General features: G+C 39.5%; 1 protein-coding gene across 3 annotated transcripts; it reads left to right on the forward strand.

Moving 5' to 3' along the window:
• The first annotated feature begins 9,687 nt into the window (after positions 1–9,687).
• On the forward strand, positions 9,688–13,034 carry LOC140891192 (putative disease resistance RPP13-like protein 3). Of its 3 annotated transcripts, XM_073299553.1 has the most exons (3): positions 9,688–9,781; positions 9,966–11,695; positions 12,051–12,209. In XM_073299553.1, the coding sequence occupies exons 2-3, from the start codon at positions 9,995–9,997 to the stop codon at positions 12,075–12,077; spliced, it is 1,728 nt and encodes a 575-aa protein (XP_073155654.1). In that variant the 5' UTR covers positions 9,688–9,781; positions 9,966–9,994; the 3' UTR covers positions 12,078–12,209. The 3 variants fall into 3 exon arrangements, with proteins under 3 accessions (XP_073155654.1, XP_073155652.1, XP_073155653.1); XM_073299551.1 differs by having other exon boundaries at positions 9,966–13,034; XM_073299552.1 differs by lacking the exon at positions 9,688–9,781 and adding an exon at positions 9,805–9,847 and having other exon boundaries at positions 9,966–13,034.
• The last annotated feature ends 9,975 nt before the right edge of the window (positions 13,035–23,009 follow it).

Consider the following 23,009-nt stretch of genomic DNA (forward strand, 5'->3'; position numbering starts at 1 on the left):
AACACGGCAAATCTTTGGCATGTTAGGCTAGGTCATATTTCCTCAAGGAGGATGAACAAGCTAGTGGGAGAGGACATGTTTGATATGTCTGATATTAACTCTCTACCTACTTGTGAGTCCTGCCTAAAGGGAAAAATGACTAAATCTCCATTCAAGGGGAAACCTGAGCGTAGTCAAAATCTGTTGGATTTGATCTATACAAATGTTTGTGGTCCATTTAGGATTGGTACTAAATGTGGCCACACCTACTTCATTATCTTTACTGATGATAATTCAAGGTATGGATATTTATATTTAATGAAATATAAGTCTGAAGCATTTGAAAATTTCAAAGAATTCAAGGCTGAAGTAGAAAACAAACTAGATAAAAGTATTAAGGCACTTCGATTGGATCGTGGTGGAGAATACATAAGTGCCGAGTTTTTGGACTATCTAAAAGAGAATGGGATTCTCTCTCAGTGGACTCCTCCTATGACACCACAGCTAAATGGTGTTTCGGAGCGTCGCAATCGAACCTTGTTGGACATGGTTCGATCCATGATGAGCTTCACTGAGCTCCCACCATCGTTTTGGGGCTACGCGCTTGAAACAGCGGTTTTGTTGTTGAACAACGTTCACACTAAAGCAGTAGATAAAACATCATACGAGTTATGGAATGGCAAAGCTCCTAAGTATTCGTACTTGAGGATTTGGGGATGTCCTGCTTATGTGAAGCAGACAGTGGGAGATAAGTTGGATAGTCGATCCACCTTATGTTATTTTGTAGGGTATCCGAAGAATTCAATCGGATATTATTTCTATCATCCTACTGAAACAAAAGTGTTTGTTTCAAGGAATGCCACCTTCATGGAGAAGGAGTTCTTATTGGATAAGAAAGGCAAGATGATGGAACTCGAAGAAATTTGAGAAGAATCCGAAATACAAATTGACGATCCTACACCCCAAGAATCATCAAACGACACGCCTAACCCTAGAAGATCCGAGAGGGCTTCTAGACCTCTTATGAGATATGGTCTGCTTCTTGAAGGGGATCAAAGTGGATCCGACACTGGATGTGATCCAAGAAACTTCAAGGAAGCGATTTCTGATGCGGATTCGAATTTATGGCTTGAAGCAATGCAGTCGGAAATAGACTCGATGCATTCAAACCAAGTTTGGTATTTAGTAGATCCTCCCGATGGAATTATTCCAATAGGGTATAAATGGATTTACAAAAGAAAATTTGGGCCTGATGGCAAGGTGTTGACCTACAAGGCACGATTGGTCGCAAAAGGTTATACTCAAAGACAAGGAGTTGACTATGATGAAACCTTTTCACCAGTCGCAATGTTCAAGTCCATAAGAATCCTTATTGCCATAGCAGCATGATATGACTATGAAATATGGCAAATGGATGTGAAGACTGCATTTTTTAATGGATACATTAAGGAAGAAATCTATATGATGCAACCCGAAGGATTCACCTCCATGGAAAGCGAGCATAAGGTATGCAAGCTTCAGAGATCAATTTATGGTCTCAAACAAGCATCAAGAAGTTGGAACCAGAAATTTGATGAAACAATAAAGGACTTTGGTTTCATCAAAAACCCGGAGGAACCATGCGTGTACAAGAAATTAGTTAAGGATGCGGTAATATTCTTAGTACTTTATGTTGATGACATCCTACTCATTGGGAATGGCGTAGGGATGTTGCAGTCAACAAAGATATGGTTATCAGGTAGATTTTCGATGAAGGACTTGGGAGAGACATCCTATATTCTAGGGATACAGATCTATAGAGATAGATCTAAGAGAATGATAGGACTCACTCAAGCAACCTACATCGACACTATATTGAAAAGATTTTCAATGGATGAGTCCAAGAGAGGACATCTACCTATGTGTCATGGAGTGTCTCTATCCAAGTCTATGTGTCCCAAGACTGACGAAGAGATAGAGAAAATGACACACATACCATATGCGTCAGCCATTGGTAGTATCATGTATGAGATGATATCTACTAGACCGGATGTGGCCTATGCTCTGAGCGTCACGAGCAGATATCAAGCCAATCCCGGTCAAATGCATTGGAAAGCTGTGAAGGATATTCTTAAGTACTTGAGAAGAACTAAGAATATATTCATGGTTTATGGTGGAAGAGAATTGAAATTGGAAGGCTATACCGACTCTAGCTTCCAAAGTGGTGTAGATGACTCGAAATCAACCTCTGGATTTGTATTCATGCTCAATGGCGGTGCTGTCTCTTAGAAGAGTTCCAAGCAAGACACCACAGCGGATTCCACCACTGAGGCAGAATACATTGTTGTATCAGCTGCTGTTAAAGAGGTGGTTTGGATGAGGAAATTCATCCAAGAGTTGGGTGTAATTCCCGAAGCTGTTGGTCCAGTCCAGGTGTACTGTGACAACACGGGTGCCGTTGCTTAGGCAAAGGAACCAAGGTCTCATGAAAGATCCAAACACATACTGAGGAAATACCACATCATCCGGGAGATCGTGGAAAGAGGAGACATTACAGTCGAGAGAGTGGCCTCTGCAGACAATATCGCTGATCCGCTTACTAAGCCCCTGCCAGGACCATTGTTTGACAAACATCGCGAAGCAATGGGACTACGTAGTATGACTAGTTGGCTTTAGGGCAAGTGGGAGATTGAAAGAGTGGGTGCCCGGATATCCAACTTGTGGCTAAGGGCTTTTATGACTCTTTGTATAAACAATCTTTGTTTAATATAATTTATATTTTATAAATGGCAATTACTTTATCTTTCTTCATATTGTTATATTATGATATACTATTGTTGTTTTGATAAAGACTTTGAATATACTATAGTGTATGTAAGATGTGATAGTGCATTGGGATGACTATCATGAAACACATCTTATAGTCACTGTATATTCTAAACATTTCCTAGTCGATTGAGCCGTCCGATAATAAGGATAAGGATCGCTCGAGTTTGAGACTAGCATTTGCAATGCCGAGTACCACGTTTCATTGGTATGGAAAATAGAGATGTTCGAAGCATGCAAATGGATATTCATATGATGAATGATCGAACTACCCTATTCGGTCTTTCCAAGTGGTTATCACTTATCGAGTGGATAAAGTCCGCGGTTTTGGTTGTACACCATTAGTCCTTATTACTTGAAACATCATTGAGACTCTATATGCTAGTACTCTACTTTGACTTGTTTACCGACTCTATTGGGGTCATCAGGTGTCGGGATTGGGTATAGTTATGACGCATATAGGAGTCGATGCTTTGTTGTCAAGGATTCACCACATACTTGCGAGTGTGGATATCCTATGCGATCTAAGGAGATATTAGTGTGACGAATCTCTGGCCAGAGTGCATGATGTGTTTTAGGTTACTTGGTGTTCCTAGCAACACATGCGATGTCACTAATTGATCTCCGAGATGTAATGCATAGTTATCGAATCTCGAACGACTCTCGATGTACCAATGGTTGTTGATTCGATCAGGATATTTGGTTGAAGGGACCGTACTGTACGCTAGCCAAAATCTACTGGTTCTTGCAGGAACTATCAGTAATACCTAGGGAATCATGGGGCGATGTTGCTAGACGCTCTTACCATGATTCGTTGGGTAAGTCGGAAATTGTTGTTCCGAGTCACAAGGAGTTGTGAGCCCACGGCTAGCTGTATTCCTGAACCATTGAGGGTTACACAAGTAATGGATTACTAAAACCCCGTAGAGATAGTTAAATTTAAAAAGTTAAATTTAATGAAAGAGAAGTTGGACTTCTTAACTAAAGGGAGTGGGATTTCCTAAAATGACATAGGGATGAGCATTTTTGGAAATCACTGAATTCGGATTCAGAAAAATTATCTTGACTCTAAAAGATGCAGAAATGGTTTCTGTGCACATTGGTAAAATCAGTTTATCAATCGGAGTCACGATGAATTTTATATTAATTTCTATAACAACGGGCTTGGCTTGTTGGGATTGAGTTATGGATTGTGGGCCCTAAGGAGTTAGAGTCCTAAAATAATTATAACTTAACCTAGTCTAGAAATTATCTATAAAAGGGACTGCAGTGTTCGAAAATTACACAACAATTCAGTCTTGCGAATTTCGAACACTACATATATTTTCTAAGGGATTTTTGAAAATTCCTATCCCCTTTGAGAAAAATTCGGTCTGTGACTTTTATGAAAAATTACATTCTGAATTAACAGATCAAATTTGTTTATTCTCTACGTAAAACTTCTGATTGATTTCTAGTGCAGTCAATCAGAGGGTTTCTGTTTTTCGTTTGTGGACCTAATTCCGGTGATTGATCGTGACGCCATCGGTTCCCGGGATTTACAAGAAGAGCAGATTAAGTTCTGTTGGTGTCCATAATCTTGATTCGAGATTTTAAGGTAAAATATTAAATTGTGGTTATTTATTTTACTTGTATGAATTTAATCGTAAAAGTTTTGATACCCATGATATGGAATCGTTCCATGTCAAGAAAATAAAATTTTTAAACTTCCGCTGCACCGGGTATCAATTTAAATTGATCTGAACACCGTTTTCCAACATATGAGAGAGGAGAGAAGGAAGAGACATCGGAGGTGGTAAGGAGTGAGTTAGTGCCCGAGAAAATTAGCTTGTCCGTGCAAGTACGGTCTTTGAAGGCGGAGAAGGATTAGATGAGGTGAAAGGGGCATAGGTCTTCTTGTTAAAAAAGGAACAACTCTTTCCTAGGAGATCGTGGAAGAGCCCTTACCCTAGAGCTTCAAGGTGATGATCAATGATTATGATGGGAGTACAGATACAGAGAGCTCTTCCCTTCCAAGACGGGTCTTCCATTGCCAGAGAGCTCTTCCCTTGCAAAACGATGTCTTCCCTTGCCAGAGCTCTTCCCTTGCAAGACGGGTCTTCCCTTGCCAGAGCTCTCCCCTTGCAAGATGAGTCTTCCCTTGCCAGAGTTTTTCCCTTGCCAGAGCTCTTCCCTTTGAAGATGGGTCTTCCCTTTCCAGAGCTTTTCCTTTGCAAGACGGGTCTTCCATTTCTACAGCTCTTCCTTTGCAAGACGGGTCTTCCCTTGCCAGAGCTCTTCCCTAGCAAGACGGGTTGCCAGAGATCTTCCCTTGCAAGGCGGGTCTTCCATTGCCAGAGCTCTTCCCTTGCAAGACGGGTCTTCCCTTCCAGAGTTTTTCCCTTGCCAGAGCTCTTCCCTTGCAAGACGGGTCATCCCTTCCAGAGTTCTTCCCTTGCTAGATATCTTCCCTTGCAAGACGAGTTTTTCCCTTGCCAGAACTCTTCCCTTTGAAGATGGGTCTTTCCTTTCCAGAGCTTTTCTTTGCACGACGGGTCTTCCCTTCCAGAGTTTTTCCCTTGCCAGAGCTCTTTCATTTCAAGACGGGTCTTCCCTTGCTAGATCTCTTCCCTTCCAAGACGGGTCTTACATTGCCGGAGAGCTCTTCCCTTGCAAAACGAAGTCTTCCCTTGCCAGAGCTCTTCCCTTGCAAGACGGGTCTTCTCTTGCCGGATAGCTCCTCTTGCAAAATGAGTCTTCCCTTGCCAGAGCTCTTCCCTTCCAAGACGGGTCTTCCCTTGCTAGAGCTCTTTCCTTTCAAGACGAGTCTTCCCTTGCCAGAGCTCTTCTCTTTGAAGATGGGTCTTCCCTTTCCAGTGCTCTTCCTTTGCAAGACGGGTCTTCCCTTGCCAGAGCTCTTCCATTTCAAGATGAGTCTTCCCTTGCCAGAGATCTTCCCTTGCAATACAGGTCTTCCCTTCCAGAGTTCTTCCCTTGTTAGATATATTCCCTTGCAAGACGAGTTTTTCCCTTGCCAGAGATCTTCCCTTTGAAGATGGGTCTTCCCTAGAGCTTTTCCTTTGCAATACGGGTCTTCCCTTGCCAGAGCTCTTCCCTTGCAAGACGGGTTGCCAGAGTTTTTCTCTTGCCAGAGACCTTCCAAAGCCCAAGTGTATCAAGGCCTTGACAACATTATCATGGCTCGGTCCTCGACCTTGCCCTAACCCCAAGCCAGTCCTCGGCACCTTCAGTAGCTTGGTCCTTGACCTTGCTTACTTTAAAGCCCAAGTGTACCAGGCCTTGGCACCATTATCATGGCTCGGTCTCCGACCTTGCCCTAAGCTCGAGCCATTCCTCGGCATCTTCAGTATCTTGGTCCTTGACCTTGCTTACTTTAAAGCCCAAGTGTACCAGGCCTTGGCACCATTATCATGGCTTGGCCTAGTCCTTGCCGAAAGCCCAAGCCAGTCCTCGGCAATTTAAAAAGCCCAAGTGTATCAAGGCTTTGGCACCATTATCATGGCTCAGCCCTGCCCTTGCCTTAAGCCCGAGCCAAACCTCGGCACCCTGCTTGGTCCTTGACCTTGCTTACTTTAAAGCCCAAGTGTACCAGGCCTTGGCACCATTATCATGGCTTGGCCCAGTCCTTGCCAAAAGCCCGAGCCAGTCCTCGGCAATTTAAAAAGCCCAAGTGTATCAAGGCCTTGGCACCATTATCATGGCTCGGCCCAGCCCTTGCCTTAAGCCCGAGCCAATCCTCAGCACCCTACTTGGTCCTGGACCTTGCTTACTTTAAAGCCCAAGTGTACCAGGCATTGGCACCATTATCATGGCTTGGCCCAGTCCTTGCCAAAAGCCCGAGCCAGTCCTCGACAATTTAAAAAGCCCAAGTGTACTAGGCCTTGGCACCATTATCATGGCTCGGCTCTGCCCTTGAAATCGAAAGATGCTGACATAACATAAAAATGATGATGTGGCATCGAAAATTGTTGACTTGTCAGATGTAACGTCAACAATTAGACTAAAATAGTCGAAAATTAAAAGTCAGTGTACCAAAAATCAAAATTTGGCAACTTAATGGGCTAAAACTCAAAATTGAACGAGTTGATATATATATAGAACAAAAAATCACATTCTCTTAAATAAAATTACTATTTTTACTTATAATTCAATAGTAGTAAAATTATCATTTAACCTATATTGCTTATGTTTGGGGTGCAATAATTGTCTTTTTTGTGTAGAACAATCGAAATATGACGCTTGAATTACTACATAGTTTAAAATTTGAGTAGTATTATCAGCAGTTATAACTTTTAGTCATACAATTGATATTAGAGTCAGGTCACAACTTTGATTCTCATTGATTGCAAGGATAATTATCATGGGAAAGAGTTTGTGAAAAAAATTATAACATGGCGTTTGAGCTGTTGTAAAGTTTAAATATTTGAGATACATCAGCGCCATCAATTACAATTTTTAGTAAAACGCAAATCACTCGTTCTTATAGTTTATATATATATATATATATATATATATATATATATATATATATATATATATATATACTAGCATTCATGCACACGCTTCGCGTGTGATATAATATATAATCCTATGTATTTACATATTAGCATTCATGCACACGCTTTGCGTGTGATATAATATATAATCCTATGTATTTACATATATATATATATATTATCGTGATTTATTTCTCACTATTACAAAATAGGTGGTTAAGAAAATAACATGGAGTAGAATGTGAAAAAGTGGGGTAGTTATATGCTTGTGGGGGTAATTTGATACAACCATTAAAATGACCAAAAACGGTTATTCTAGCACCCTCATGCATTATATATATATATATATATATATATATATATATATATATATATAATACCATTTTCAACTGATATAAATATGTTATTGTTCTAAAGTTAGTTAAAAAATAAATCAAAATCAAGGCAGAAAACATGTAATACATGGTAAGAAAAACGTCGATTAAATAGCGACAAATTGATCACAAAAGATAAAAGTTAAAAACATATATAATGTTTTCTCTATCATAACTAACTAGATATCAAATCATGGCGAACGAAGTTTGAAACTAGCCGTAAAAAAATATAAAATTAATTTAAAAAGGTAAACAATTTAAAACGACATATGATAATTTCAGTCTTTGATAAATAAATTCTTGTCACGTGCAATGCAAGTGAAGTCTTTTTTTAGTGAAGTTAAAAAAGAAGAATTCTAGCAAGTAAGCTTAAGGGTATTTCGTGAGGAAGACATAGATCACTAATCACTATTCAAGGTAGGTATCATTTAAGATGGGTCGACTCAATCTATATGTAGAGTGTAAAATAATATTTATGACATAAAAAATATTTTTTCATGTGTCAGATTGAATTGAAGATCTGTCTAAAAAAATTAACTCTTAAAAGAGTCTCACAAAATTTTTTATATTTACAAAATATGTATTAAAATTATAATTAAAGATTAAATTTTCCACTTGTTCCGGTAGAGTCTAAGGGTTGCAAATGAATCGAGACGGTTCGCGAGCTTTTCGAGCCGGATAGATAAATATTTTATTTGTATTTGAACTTATCGAACTCGAGCCGAACTTGAACATGTTCGAATTTTTTTCGAGTCGAGCTCGAGCCAAAATTGTTTTGTTCAATAATTTGCGAATAGTTTCCGAGTTTTAATATTTTTTTAATATAATATAATGATATAACAAATATATATTTCAAACATTTTCGATCATTTCGACCTTTTGAACGAAGTTTTAAAATCTCAATATCCGAGCAATAATTCGAATAGTTCACGAATATGTTCGAATATTTTAAGCCGAACTCGAACTTCATTTCGAGGCGAGTTCGAGCCAAAATATTTGAAATTTTCGATCTTTGAATCGAGCTCGAACTCGAATATACTTAACCGAACTTGATTCATTTTTCGGGTTCATGAAGTCCCAATAAAGAAAGTTAGAATCATCCAAATATCATATATTTTATCACGCTAAATTTTATATATATATATATATATATATATATATATATATATATATATATATATATATATATATATATCATCTTTCAATTCTTATTATACCATTTTATCATACATCATACATTTAATATATCCGTTCAACCAAGGTTGTGTATTATATATTATAATGAATATGTTTTTTTTTTAGACGATCTTATATATTTATAAACGTGAGATTGATTGATTGATTTATAATGGCAATTAAGAGTAAAGTAATATTAGATGTACACTATATGTACATTACAAGATGTAAATCTAATATTTTTCTTAAGAGTAATACTTATTAATATTGTTTATGGGTTGGGTCAGGTCGAATCAGAAATAATCACGATCTGCATAGGATTACAATTTCAAGAAAGTTGAGCATAGTTTGGATTTAGACCCGCTTTGAGTTGGATGGAACATATTTCAACTCAACACAATCAAATTATGTGATGAGACAAATGGATCCGACCCGACGAAACTAAACGGCTCTATTGTATAGGATTTAATTAGTTTGGGACCTTTGGGTCGTTCTGGTATTCTTTGACAAGTCACTATCCAATAATTCATAAACAGCTGGTGACCATTAAATGAATTTGAGGCAATTTTTACTTTTACGAAATAATAATAATAATAATAATAATCGCGATCGGTTTGGTGGTGTGAATAATGACAAACAAACTGGAATATTTGCAATAAATTTCGTAAACGCTAGTTTTTCCAGTTGGAATTACAGTCTTTCTGTCTTGGTCTTAATTTGTAATTTACTATCTTCAGTCATTTTCCATATAATATTCTCATGTACGAAAAAATAAATAATAATTCAAAGTCACAATCTAGATTTTTGGATAATTGCGATAATGCGATTCCCATTATTTTTTTATTATTTTTTATGTGGACGAAATGAAAAATTGCAATTGGGTATATACATTGATCTTGATTCCTCTTTTTGGCAGAAATATTAAATGGACATCTGATCATCCTTCTGCAGGTAAGTATTCAATCCATCATTTTTGTGTTTCCTTTCAATATATAATATATTGACTCCATTGATTATGTAAACATTAAATGTTTTCCGATCGAATATTGTTTTTTTTTCCCTGAAAATTATTTAATGTGTGAAATTTGTTATCATTCAATTTAAATAATTCCTTATAAATCTTTATATTTTGCAGCATAACATCTTGCACTTGAAGAAGCAAAAATGGCAGAGAGTGCGGTGTCGTTTCTCTTGGATCAGCTTACTGTGTTGCTCCGAGACGAGCGAAAATTGATTGGAGGGATCGGAAATAATGCACTCTACATTCGAGATGAATTGGGACACATGAGGGCCTTCCTTCGGGTTGCTGATGCAAAAGAAGAAAGTGATGAGCTACTGAAAGAATGGGCCAAGCAAGTGCGTGAAATCACTTACGACACTGAAGATGTTCTTGCAATGTACATGCTCCGATTTTCCTATCAACGCCGTGACACGAGTGGGTTGAATGGGTACATCAAAAAGATGTATTGCTCGATGAAAAATTTGAGATCCCGCCATCGAATTGCTTCTGAATTCCAAAATATCAAGTTGAGACTGGAAAATGTTTCCAAGAGTCGCGAGAGATTCAAAGACGTGTACGATGATATGAATGAACGATCGAGCAATATGAAAACATATGACACTCGAGGTGATGCGCTTCTATTGGAAGAAGCAGAGGTGGTGGGCATCGAAAAGCCAAAGAAACAACTTTTAGAGTGGCTTATGCAGAGTGATCATGATGGGCTTAAGGTCATTTCAGTGGTAGGCATGGGTGGTTTGGGGAAAACAACCCTTGTTAAAAAGATCTATGATGATGCATCGGTGAAGGCCAATTTCAATAGCCATGTGTGGATTACTGTTTCAGAAAACTTCAACTTGGAGCATCTTTTGCGAGAAATGATTAAAGATCTGGCTAAGGAGATCATGGTTACACCGCCTCCCAATCTGGAAGCAATGAGTGGTGTCAAAATGAAAGAGTATGTTTATGAGTTTCTCAAGGATAAAACATACGTGATTGTCCTTGATGATGTTTGGAAAGTCGATGCTTGGGAATCCATTAGATACGCATTTCCAAGAACGAGTTCTCGTGGCCGCATCATCATCACCACACGCTTATACAACGTAGGCAATGCTGCCTGTAGCGAGACAAATGGTCATCTGTATCATTTGAATCCTTTAACTCCTGAAAAATCAAAAGAGTTGTTTCACAGAAAGGCATTTCCAAGAAATTCATCATGTCCTCCATATTTAAAGGATATCTCAAAAAGTATCTTAAAGAGATGTGAGGGCCTGCCTCTTGCAATTGTTGTTATTGGTGGCCTCTTAGCAACCAAGAACAACAATCTTGAAGATTGGAAAATGTCTGAGCGTAGCATCAATCTGGAATCACAAGAGGACTCTCTCAAAGGAATGAACAAATTGCTGTCTCTTAGCTATTACGACCTGCCTTACTATCTCAAAGCTTGCTTCTTATATTTGAGCATTTTTCCAGAAGATGAATTGTTCATAAAGTGGAAAATTATTCGACTGTGGATAACAGAAGGTTTCGTGGAGGCAAAGGAGGGAAATACACCAGAAGAAGTGGCAGAGTCCTATCTTAACGAGCTTCTCAACAGAAGTCTAATCCAGGTAGCAGATACATATTTAGATGGAAGGCCAAGAAAGTTTCGTATCCACGACATTCTACGAAACTTCATCATTTCAAAATCAAAAGAACAAAATCTTCTCACAATAGCCTGTGGAGAAGAAGCGAGCTGTCCTGATAAGATCCGACGCATGGCAATTACTACTTCAACAAAGGAATGCTGCAGCAACTTTCAGTATCTTCGGTCTTTGTTTTGGTTGGAGTTTGCAGATTCAGAATCTGGAATGATGATGTTCCAAAAGGTATTGGGCGGTGGTTGTAGACTATTGAAAGTTTTAGATATAAGAGGAGCTCCAATAGAAAGCATCCCAACTGAAGTGTTCCAACTCTATTACCTCAAATATCTCTGCTTAAGGAGGACAAACATCAAACACATTCCAAAATCAATCGGAAATCTTGAAAACTTAGAGACCTTAGATCTCAAGAAATCCAAAGTGACCGAATTGCCCATTGAGATTCTGAAACTTCACAAGCTTCGGTATCTCCTAGTGTACTCATACGGAGATGTAACCACTTTTCATTGTATTGCACGAACCTTGAAGGCTCCTTACGCAATAGGATGCAACTTGACATGCTTACAAAAGCTTTGTTTTATAGATGCAGATGAAGCAGCAGATGGCATAAAAATAGTGCGGGAAATAGGGAAGCTAACTCAACTCCGAAGATTAGGCATTACAAAGCTTAGAAGAGAAGACGGAAAGGATCTTTGCTCCTCATTAGGGAAGCTTACCAAACTGCGCAGCTTATACATTTATTCCATTGAGGAGGATGAGGTGTTGGATTTGGATCACTACTCTTTATCTTCTTCTTCTTCTTCGCCTTTTCCATATCTTCGTAAAGTTTTTCTGAAGGGACGTATGGAGAAGCTTCCTCAATGGGTGTATTCCCTTGATGGGCTCACGGAACTACACTTGCAGTGGAGCAGATTAAAAGATCATGATCCATTACAACAACTGGGAGATTTGCCCAATCTGTTATTCCTATACATGGGTAAACTTTCATATGAAGGTGAAGAATTAATTTTCAAGGACAGAAAATTTCTGAAGCTCAAGAGTTTGCATGTTTGGTATTTAAGAGGATTGAGAAGTGTGAGAGTGGAGAAGGGTTCCATGCCTCATCTGGTACAAATGACATTTCATGATTGTGAAGTCATTGAAGAGTTGCCAAAGGGCATCGAGCATCTAACCAATCTTAAGGAATTGGCGTTCATTCAAATGTCGGAGAAATTCATTTGGAGAGTAGTAATGCAGAAAGATGAACAAGGGGTTGAGTGGAAGAAGCTTGCGCATGTTTCTCAAGTTTGGGGTAGCAATCTGGTCAATAATAAATGGACAAGATGGCTGTCGTAGATTGTTGGATAGGTTAGTTCGATGCTACTCTCAGGTTAGTGTCTTAGGGATAGCGTGACGGATCATGATTGGTCAAAATTAATGGATCCCACATGGAATTCACTGATTTTGACCAATCATGGGATTACACGTCACTCGCATGATACATGGGTAGTCGTTTCATATCATAACAAAGAACAAAGACAATTTTTTTCACTCTTGAAACGCTTATTGTTAGGTTCATTATGGAAGGATTCGGAGGATATTTAATTGTTTTATGAAAAATAATTATGTCTTCCTTGTCTCTTCTCTATATGTGGCGCCACACCGACTGCATGTTAATTTATAATTTATATAGTTCAACAATTAATTTATGAAGAATTTAAAATTTTATAAATCAATTACTTATAACCATCTTAACTTATGTAGCGCCACCCCCCAAATGCAATGATTATATCAAACAAATTACAACTATATATATATATATTAGTTTTTTTTTTAAAGGAAACTATATATATATATTAGTTTAGTAGCAGTTACACGTAAAAAAAATAATAATAAAATCTTAAAATAAAAATATTTAAAACCTAAAATAAATTATTACAACATACAAATATTCAAATCGAAGCATTACAAATTTTTTTTTGGAGTACAATTACAATATTTCATCATATCACAATTACAACGGAAATAAATTGCTCACACAACCGACGAGACTTGAGCATTGACCCGAAATTTACTTATCTTCGGTAAAGAAACTACTTAATTTCAAAAAAAAAATTATATAATATATATACTCAATGAATTTAATGAGGTAGGACACCAAGAGTTGACCCTGATGTTTTTAATTCGAGCAAATGGTCATTTTCTATTTTTGTTCTACTTCCATACCGTAATTATTGATTTATTTTTAAACTTGCTTATGTGTACAAAATATAAGTCTACGGCATGATTAATTCAAGTAATCATTTTAATTTGTTTGGATCAAAACGATTAATAATCCCCTCAATGAATTTAATGAGCTAGGACACCAAGACAATTTGTTAGGGTAATAGCAAGTTTAATATATCTAACTAGCTGTATCCATTCTGATCTTGCATATACAGTAAATAAGCTAAGTCGATTCACAAGTAATCCAAATGAACATCATTGGAAAGCATTAATGAGAGTGCTTAGATATTTGAAATACACTTTGTTGAATCCGACATTTTGGTGATAACAAACAACAACTCATTGTATAGGAATGTGCTGCCAATCTTTTGTATTTCAGGAATCTACTACAACTCCTACCGCAACCGTCTAAACCCTTCAAGTTATCTACCGGAAGCTTGTCAACCGACTTTGTCTCTCGACCGGTTGCAGTCACAAGCCTATCGACTGGTTATTCAAACCAGCAGAGGATAAATCTATCTACCGGTAGAATGTCAACTGCTTATCAAGATATCTCAAGACAAGTACTTATGACAAGACGTTCATTGCAAAATCTTTATCAAAAGCAGAACCGGCGTATCAGAAGATCTGTTGACTCTTGCATCGAGACAACAGGTTGCACTAAAATGACAAAAACGCAGAATGGCTACAGATAAAGCATTCGACCGTTTATACCAGTTTTGGACCCTGGAAGTTGTCTGCATTTAAAGAAGTGTACGATCTTCATGCAGAATCATCAATGCATTTATGAAGCATTAAATGTGCATTCAATGCAGCATCAGAACATTCAAAATAAAGACGTTGATGATTGACCTATATAAAGGGAAAATTGCTCAAGAAGTGAAGAGAAGACAAGCAACACGAAAAATCTCAATCAACTCAATCACTTGAATACTATCAGAAGTCCTCATCTGATATACTGAAGCAATACTTGAGCACACTTACAAGATCATTCACTTGCTGCTCAAATAAATCCTCGCCTACAGTTTACATATCTGATCTTCAAGGATCATCCTAGGGTTTTCAAGCCTCTCGACCGCTCTGCAGTTTGAGAAGCTCAACCGGACTGTACTCATTATTGAAGAGATTTGAAGCTACTCTGAAAGCTTCCACCAGTCTGATAAGAACTGAGAATCTTATCTGTGTAAATCTAGGAGTTTCGGATTAGGCATTGGATAAGTCCTAAGTCTGAAGTGGGTGTATTGCAAGACGTTGTAATAACCAAAGTCTTCTAGTGAATTCCTTCCTAAGTGGAAGAAGGGGAGACGTAGAAGGATTAAGCCTTCGAACTTCCATAAATCGTGCCTTAGTCTTTACTGCTATTTATCTTACATATTGCTCATACATCGTGTTATAAACTTTGCATCACTAAAACCTCTGAACTATTTCCGCACTATTTAAGTTGTTCAAACCGTTTTAGAAGTTGAGAAAACAGATTAAGTGAACTAAACTTCACTTGATCATTTTGAAAAGAAAGAAGAAAAGTTTCAGAGTGTATTCACCCCCCCCCCCTCTACCCTCTGAACTGATCCCAACAAGTGGTATCAGAGCGGGTTCCTTTCTCAACTGCTGATCTAAAGTTTTAAAATCATGACTTCTTTCAACAAAATTCCTATGTTTTCTAAAGAAGATTATGATGACTGGAAAATTCGCATGCAGGAACATCTTGCAGCACAGGACGATGACATGCTATATGTCATAACAGACGGTCCTATCAAAATCATGAAGGTCAACCCAGCTCTAACCGATGGTGCAGGACAAATGATTGAGAAACCAAGAGCTGAGTGGACTACTGAGGACAAAAAGAAGGCCAATCTTGACAATGTGGCCCGGGACATCCTATACAAAACACTGGACAAGAACATGTTCAGCAAAATCAAGTCATGCTCCACAGCAAAGGAGATTTGGGAGAAGCTCACTCAGCTGTGTGAAGGAAATGACCAGACCAAGGAAAACAAGCTTACCATGGCCATTCAAAAATATGACAATGCCAAAATGAAGCCAGGGGAAACCATGGCTGAATTTGATGAACGGTTCAGTAGTATCATTTGTGATCTTATTGCTTTAGGAAAAACTTATACTAATCGTGAAATTGATGTGAAGGTTATGAGAGCTTTGCCCAAATAATGGGAGATCAAGACAGTGGCTATGAGGGAGTCAAAAGACTTAAGCAAGGTTGAACTTCATGATCTCTTTGCAGATCTCAAAGCCTACGAGTTCGAGCTCAACATGAGGACAGAAGATGAATCATCTACCTCTCAACCAACCAAGGCCTTAACCTCAACGGTGATGCGTCCACCGGTCGAGGAAGCTCCAAAGAGATCAGCTGAGCAAATCAGCAACGAAGCCATGACACTCTTTGTCAAGAAATTTGGTAGATTTATGCGTAAAAACAATTCTAAATTTAAAAATTATCATAAATCGGACCATACAGACGATGGTCCTACCTGTTTTAATTGTGGCAAGCCAGGCCACTTCATTGCAGATTGCACCAAGCCTAAGAGCAATGATCAGAAGCAAGTTTTCGAAAGAAGAAGGGGCAAGGAGGACAAGAGGACGTTTAGAAAAGAAAGAAACCAAAGGGTTCTAGTAGCAGACGAAAGCAAAAGCAAGTGGGCTGAGTCTGACTCTGACAACCCCAATACCGGAAGCTCTTCAGATGACAGCGATGATGAAAAGGTGGAATGCCTTATGGCTGACATCGAAGAAGAAGCTGAGGAGGTACTAAAAGTCCAAACGGGCGAGAAGACCACTTCTATCAAGGACACTACCTGGTACTTAGATAGTGATTGCTCACGGCACATGACAGGGAATCCAGAACTTCTAACAGAAGTCGTGCTGTGCAAAGGACCAAAGATCAGCTTTGGAGACAACTCCAAAGGTAAAACCGTGGATAAGGGTAAGATTATCCATGGTAACATCATTATTAAAGATGTGTTGCTTGTTGACAAACTATGCTATAATTTGATAAGTATTAGTCAACTATGTGACAATGATCATTCGGTCGAGTTTCACAAACACACTTGCATTATCAAAAATGACAAAGGTGAGACTCTTATGACCGGTGTAAGAGACCTAAACACCTACAAGGTAAACTGGTCTTGCTCACATACTTCTTCACCTACTTGTCTTACTGCTCATCATGATAAACATTGGTTGTGGCATAAGCGGTTAAATCATCTAAATTTTAAGTCCATCTCTAACTTGAGGAAGCATGATTTGGTTTCTGGTCTGCCTGAAGGAGATTTTATAAAAGACAAAGTTTGTCCTGCTTGTCAACTAGGAAAGCAGGTGAGAGCAACCTTTAAAAATATGGGTGTATGTCTTCTTCCAAATGCTTAGATTTACTTCACATTGACCTATTTGGTCCTATACCAGTAAGAAGCATAGGGGGAATGAGATATGCTCTTGTTGTTATAGATGACTTTTCTCGATTTACTTGGGTCATCTTTCTCTCTTCAAAAGATCAAACTGCACCTCACCTGCTGTTGTTAAACGCTTGCAAAATGAACAATCTACTGTGATAGATAGAATCAGGAGTGATAGAGGGACTGAGTTTTTAAACACCACTCTTATGACTTATCTAGATGATCAGGGAATCAAGCATGAGCTGTCAGCTGCTAGATCCCCACAGCAAAATGGGGTGGCTGAAAGAAGGAACCGTACTTTAAAAGAAGCAGCCAGAACTATGATTGCTGATTCAAATGTTTCTCAAAGGCTTTGGGCAGAAGCAGTTAACACAGCTTGTTATACTCAAAACAGATCTATGATTAATAAACGATTTAACAAAACTCCATATGAGATCTGGAATGGCACAAAACCTGATATTTCTTACTTCAAAATTTTTGGGTGCAAATGCTTTATCCACAACAATGGCAAAAATCATTTGACAGCTTTCGATGCCAAAGCAGACGAAGGAACTTTTATTGGTTACTCAGCCGTTAGCAGAGCTTATCGAGTGTTCAATCAAAGATCACTAACGGTCGAGGAAACCATTCATGTTGTTTTTGATGAATCTACTCTTTGTACAGAACAAACTCAAGGGAGCATAAATGATCTGAGTTATAGACTGGAAAACACAAATCTACAGGAAGAGAGTGACAGTGATCCATATCCTCCAAAGAAGGATGATCCAGTTCCCTCTACCGTGTGTGATCAAACAAGGCCAGAAGAGGATCCACCGGTTGATAACGATCCTCCTGCCAATGATGATCCAGTAAACGAGGACGTTCGTCAACCAATTGATGACAACCCTTTAGGGAATTATTTTAGGTGGAACAAAGATTATCCACCTGGGTTGGTCATAGGTGACCCTTCTGCTCCTCGAAAAACACGTGGTCAAATGATTAATGAATTCTTGCATGCAGCTTTCATATCTCAGGTAGAGCCCAAGAAGATAAATGAAGCTCTATCAGATGCTGGCTGGATTGAAGCTATGCAAGAAGAGTTGAATCAATTCACCCGCAACAATGTTTGGCATCTAGTTCCTCGACCGGAAAATCAAAATGTGATTGGAACTAGATGGGTGTTTCGTAACAAGCTCGATGAACATGGCACCGTTGTGCGTAACAAAGCTCGACTTGTTGCACAAGGATTCAGACAAGAAGAAGGCATAGACTTTGAGGAATCCTTCGCGCCAGTTGCAAGACTAGAAGCAATCCACATCTTTCTTGCCTATGCAGCTTTCAAGGACTTTAAAGTTTATCAAATGGATGTCAAGTCTGCATTCCTCAATGGTCTACTTCAAGAAGAGGTGTACGTTGAACAACCACCAGGTTTTGTCAATCCTACTCATCCTCAATATATCTATAAACTTGACAAAGCCCTCTATGGATTAAAACAAGCACCGCGTGCATGGTATGATACATTACTAAAATTTTTACTGGAACATGATTTCCAAATTGGAACGGTCGATAAGACCTTGTTTAAATTTGTAAAAGGTGATCATGTGTTACTAGTACAAATTTATGTTGATGACATTATATTTGGGTCAACTAACCCCAAGTTGTGCTCAAAGTTCTCTAAGATGATGCAGGAGAAATTTGAAATGAGCATGATGGGCGAGCTAAATTTCTTTCTTGGATTGCAAGTGAAGCAACTTGAAGCTGGAATATTTATCAATCAATCCAAGTATGCCAAGGAATTGGTAAAGAAGTTTGGAATGGAACAGTGCTCAACTGTATCTACCCCCATGAGTACATCAATCAAGCTTGATAAAGATGAAGGGGGAATCCCGGTCGAGGTAACAATGTATCGAGGCCTTATTGGCTCATTGCTTTATTTGACTGCCAGTCGACCGGATATCATGTATTCAGTTTGTTTATTTGCTAGATTTCAAGCAGCACCTAAGCAATCTCATTTCATTGTCGCCAAACGAATAATTAAATATATTAAAGGAACTACTAATGTGGGTCTTTGGTATCCCAAAGATTCAAATCTTAATCTTATTGGCTATTCAGATGCAGATTATACAGGTTGTAGAATTGATCGCAAAAGTACAAGTGGCACATGTCAATTCCTTGGAGATAGACTAATTTCGTGGTCAAGTAAGAAGCAGACATCAATTGCTACCTCGACCGCCGAAGCAGAATACCTCGCTGCTGGCAGCTGTTGTGCTCAAATACTCTGGATTCAACAGCAGCTTAATGATTATGGAATCCGGTCGAGTGAAGCTCCAATCTACTGTGACAATACAAGTGCCATAGTCATCACTCACAATCCAGTGATGCACTCTAGGACAAAGCACATTGATGTCAGGCATCACTTTATCCGAGATCATGTCTTAAAGAAGGAAATCAGGCTGGAATACATCTCTACCGATCAGCAAGCAGCAGACATATTCACCAAGACTTTACCGGACGCTAAGTTTTCATATTTTCGAAATATTCTTGGCTTAGTAGATCTAAGTTAGTATGCATGTTTTTAGGGGGAATGATTGCTAGTATGACGTTAATAGCTTAGCTGTTACATTGCCATAAATATTGGCATATCATCCGCCTTTAGCTAGCCTCTGACAGGCTCCGTACTAGCAGCTTTGTGCTTTGAACCAAATGACATTAATTGGGCGCGGTGATTATACTCTTCAAAACTTTTTTAATTTCAAAAATACTTTTCATGACGTCATCCTATGGCCCATAGGTTCCTATATATACTTCTTTACACTCGTATATCAACCTTTCACCGTTGCTAAAGCTTTCATATTGCATTAAAAGTTCTATCGTATTACTATCAAGCTTTTGCTTACTCTCTGCTCGAGTTCTTATCTACAGCTATCATGTCGATCCAGAAGACTTGCCTTGCAATCAACTTTGATTCCGTTATTGAGGCAAACAATGCAGGAATCACTGAGGTCTTCACCATGCTTGAAGCCTCTGGACTGAAGAAATTTTTGGGAAGCAGCGCCATCTGCGATCTGCCTGTCTTGAAGGAGTTCTTTGCAACCGCTCAAATCGAGCATGGGACTGTCAAATGCTTGATCCGGACAGAGTCCTATTCCTTCAATAAAAAGTTCTTCGCCAGCACATTTGATCTGCCCTCCAGGGGTTTGACAAAATGCGCGGATCTTCCCGATGGTAACTGCTCATACTGGTTGAAGGAATTCTCAACCACTGATGCTCCGATCAAACTGCCGGCTCAGAAGACATCTCTTAAAGCTCCATTCAGGCTATTGACCAACATCGTGGCCAAGAATCTTCTTGCCAAGGCTGGATCGTACGACAAGATGACAATGGAGAAATTCCAATACATGGCTTGTATCGCCTCCAAAATCAACATCAACTGGTCAGACATATTGTTCACTACTTTATGTGAAATGATCAGGGGAAAAGGGCAATCCGAGGGATTTGCTTTGCAAATTTGCCACATCTTGAGTGTCCTTGGAGTAGACTTCTCCAAGACTGAGCCTCTGCATCCCACCAAATGGCTCAACAAGTCTACAATCTTCAAGTTTCTAAACAAGAAAGAGGTTGCGGTCGACACTCTGCCTTCAACCGCAAGTGTTGTTGCTGTCACTCAACCGCTTTCAACAGTTCCGGTAGCGGCCAAACCAGCCCATACCAAGAAATCTGCCAAGCGTCAACTTATCATAGAGTCTGACTCTGAAGACGAATCACGTGAGAACGCTCCACTGATTCAAGCCTTCAGCAAGTCATCTCCTTCTGTCTCCAAAGCAGCCGTGTCATCCACGCCTGCAGGCGAGAAGAAGAGGCAGCACAAGAAGTTAAAGTCCCTTTCTGGACTTGCTCCTACCATTCCAACACCAATTCTGCCAACGGTTGAGACTACTACCACTGCTGCTACTACTGCTCCACGTCCTACCAAGGGTGTGATAATCAGGGAAGGTGCCTCATCAACTCCAAAGGTCACTCTCGCTGATCCCAAGGACAAAGGGAAAGGTGTGATGATCTACTCACCTAAGGCTCAACCAGCAGCTACTGTAGAGCTCAACTTGATCATCTCTCACGTTCTCCGCACTGTCAAGCGTCACCTACAGCGCTTTGATAGATGGCATCATTCCCGTACTCACCTGACGCTTGCTCAAATATTTCCTAAGTGGAAAGCTCTGAACGTTATTGAGCAGAAGATGCTTCTTTTTGCTGACACTGAAGACATCGTGGAGGCTTTGGGAAGAAGACAGCTCATCGACTTGAAGCTTCGAGGAAGCCTGCTATCTCTGCTGATTAATGAGCGTGTCAAGAACTTCAAATCCAAGAGTCCTACCACCGCCGATGACTTTGTGATTTTGACTGGACTACAGAATAGTCTACGTCAAATCACTCAACTACTTCAGCACTTCCAAGCTCTTAACAACGTAAAGACGACAGCCTCAGCAGCTTGTTTACAGGCTTATGGACTGGAATCACAGGTGATGATGAAGACTTTTCTTACCCAAAATCAGGGTGAAGAAGACGTCTCTGCTCTTACTCTTTCAGATGGGATTCTGACCGGTCTCATCACTGCTGACCTGTTTCAGTCATCCGCTCTAGGATCGATTGTGGGAGCATCTTCATCGGTCGACCCCGCCTCAACCGCAGTCCAAGCAGTAATTCAACCGGAAGCAGTTGTGACTGCTCACTCATCTCCAGCGAAGACCGCTCACACCTCTCCCAGTCGTCCACAAGATTCTTTCAAAGTGGTTGAACAAGAGATTCCTGTCACCTCTGTGACAGAGGCTCCTTGCAACAGTGAAGCAGTAGTGCCCCCAACAGAGATACCAAGAACTATTGTATCACTTGCACCTCCAGAACAGCCAGTGACTGATGCTGACCCAGCACTTAAACCGTCTCCATCTACTGAAAAGTTTGTGGAAGATCTCATAATGGATGAACCGAGTGCTGATCCTGCTACTCCACCAACCATCTTGGCTGCAGTCGAGACTCTTACATCTCCAAATGTACCACTATTGGAAGGTCCATCAGCTAGCTCACCAGCCAGATCACCAGCACCACATCATCTTGAGTCTGGCCCGGTTTCACCAAGGAATGACACACAGATTCAAATGCTTCAGACTGATGACTCATTAATTGAAGCCATGGCCGCAGCTCTGGATCACACTCTGATAAATAGGCTTCATGAGCTCATGCAAACAGTTCGATCCTTTTCACAAGACATCACAAACTCATCCTTATCGGTTGACAATTCACGCCAGACGATGATTCGGCATTTTGAGACCGTGTCTCGAGACCTTGCTCATCTGTCCAAAGAGATCACTGCCCATCATCGCACTCAAATCAAAACGCTCTCTACCGTCTCCGAACAAGTTGTCAGATCCGAAAACCGCCTTCATAGGCAGTTGAATGATCGGATGGACACTATGCAAGCTACTCTACTTGCTCAACTAGATGCAAAAATTGATACTATGCAAGCCTGCCTTGGCACTCAACTCACTGAGATCATCCTTCGACTCAACCAAGGTGATGCCAAAAAGGGGGAAGAAGAGCAACGAAGAGCAGCAGAGGCAAGAAGACGTGAGGAAGAAGCCGACAGAAGAAGAAGAGAAGGCGATAGGTCAGGAGGAGCCAGTTGGTTCAAAAGATGAACAACTTGTCTCTTCTTTACTTATTGTATCTCATTTTGTTTTTCTTCAGTAGGTGTAATAAGAATGCTTATTGTAATTAATGAAATTCATTCTCTCAATGAAGTTCATTTTAATGCTTTCATATTGTTTTTGGAGCACTTAAGTTTTGTCATCACCAAAAAGGGGAAAATTGTTGAATCCGACATTTTGGTGATAACAAACAACAACTCATTGTATAGGAATGTGCTGCCAATCTTTTGTATTTCAGGAATCTACTACAAC

The sequence above is a fragment of the Henckelia pumila genome, chromosome 3 (genome assembly GCF_033568475.1).
Source record: "Henckelia pumila isolate YLH828 chromosome 3, ASM3356847v2, whole genome shotgun sequence".
Classification (NCBI taxonomy): domain Eukaryota; kingdom Viridiplantae; phylum Streptophyta; class Magnoliopsida; order Lamiales; family Gesneriaceae; genus Henckelia; species Henckelia pumila.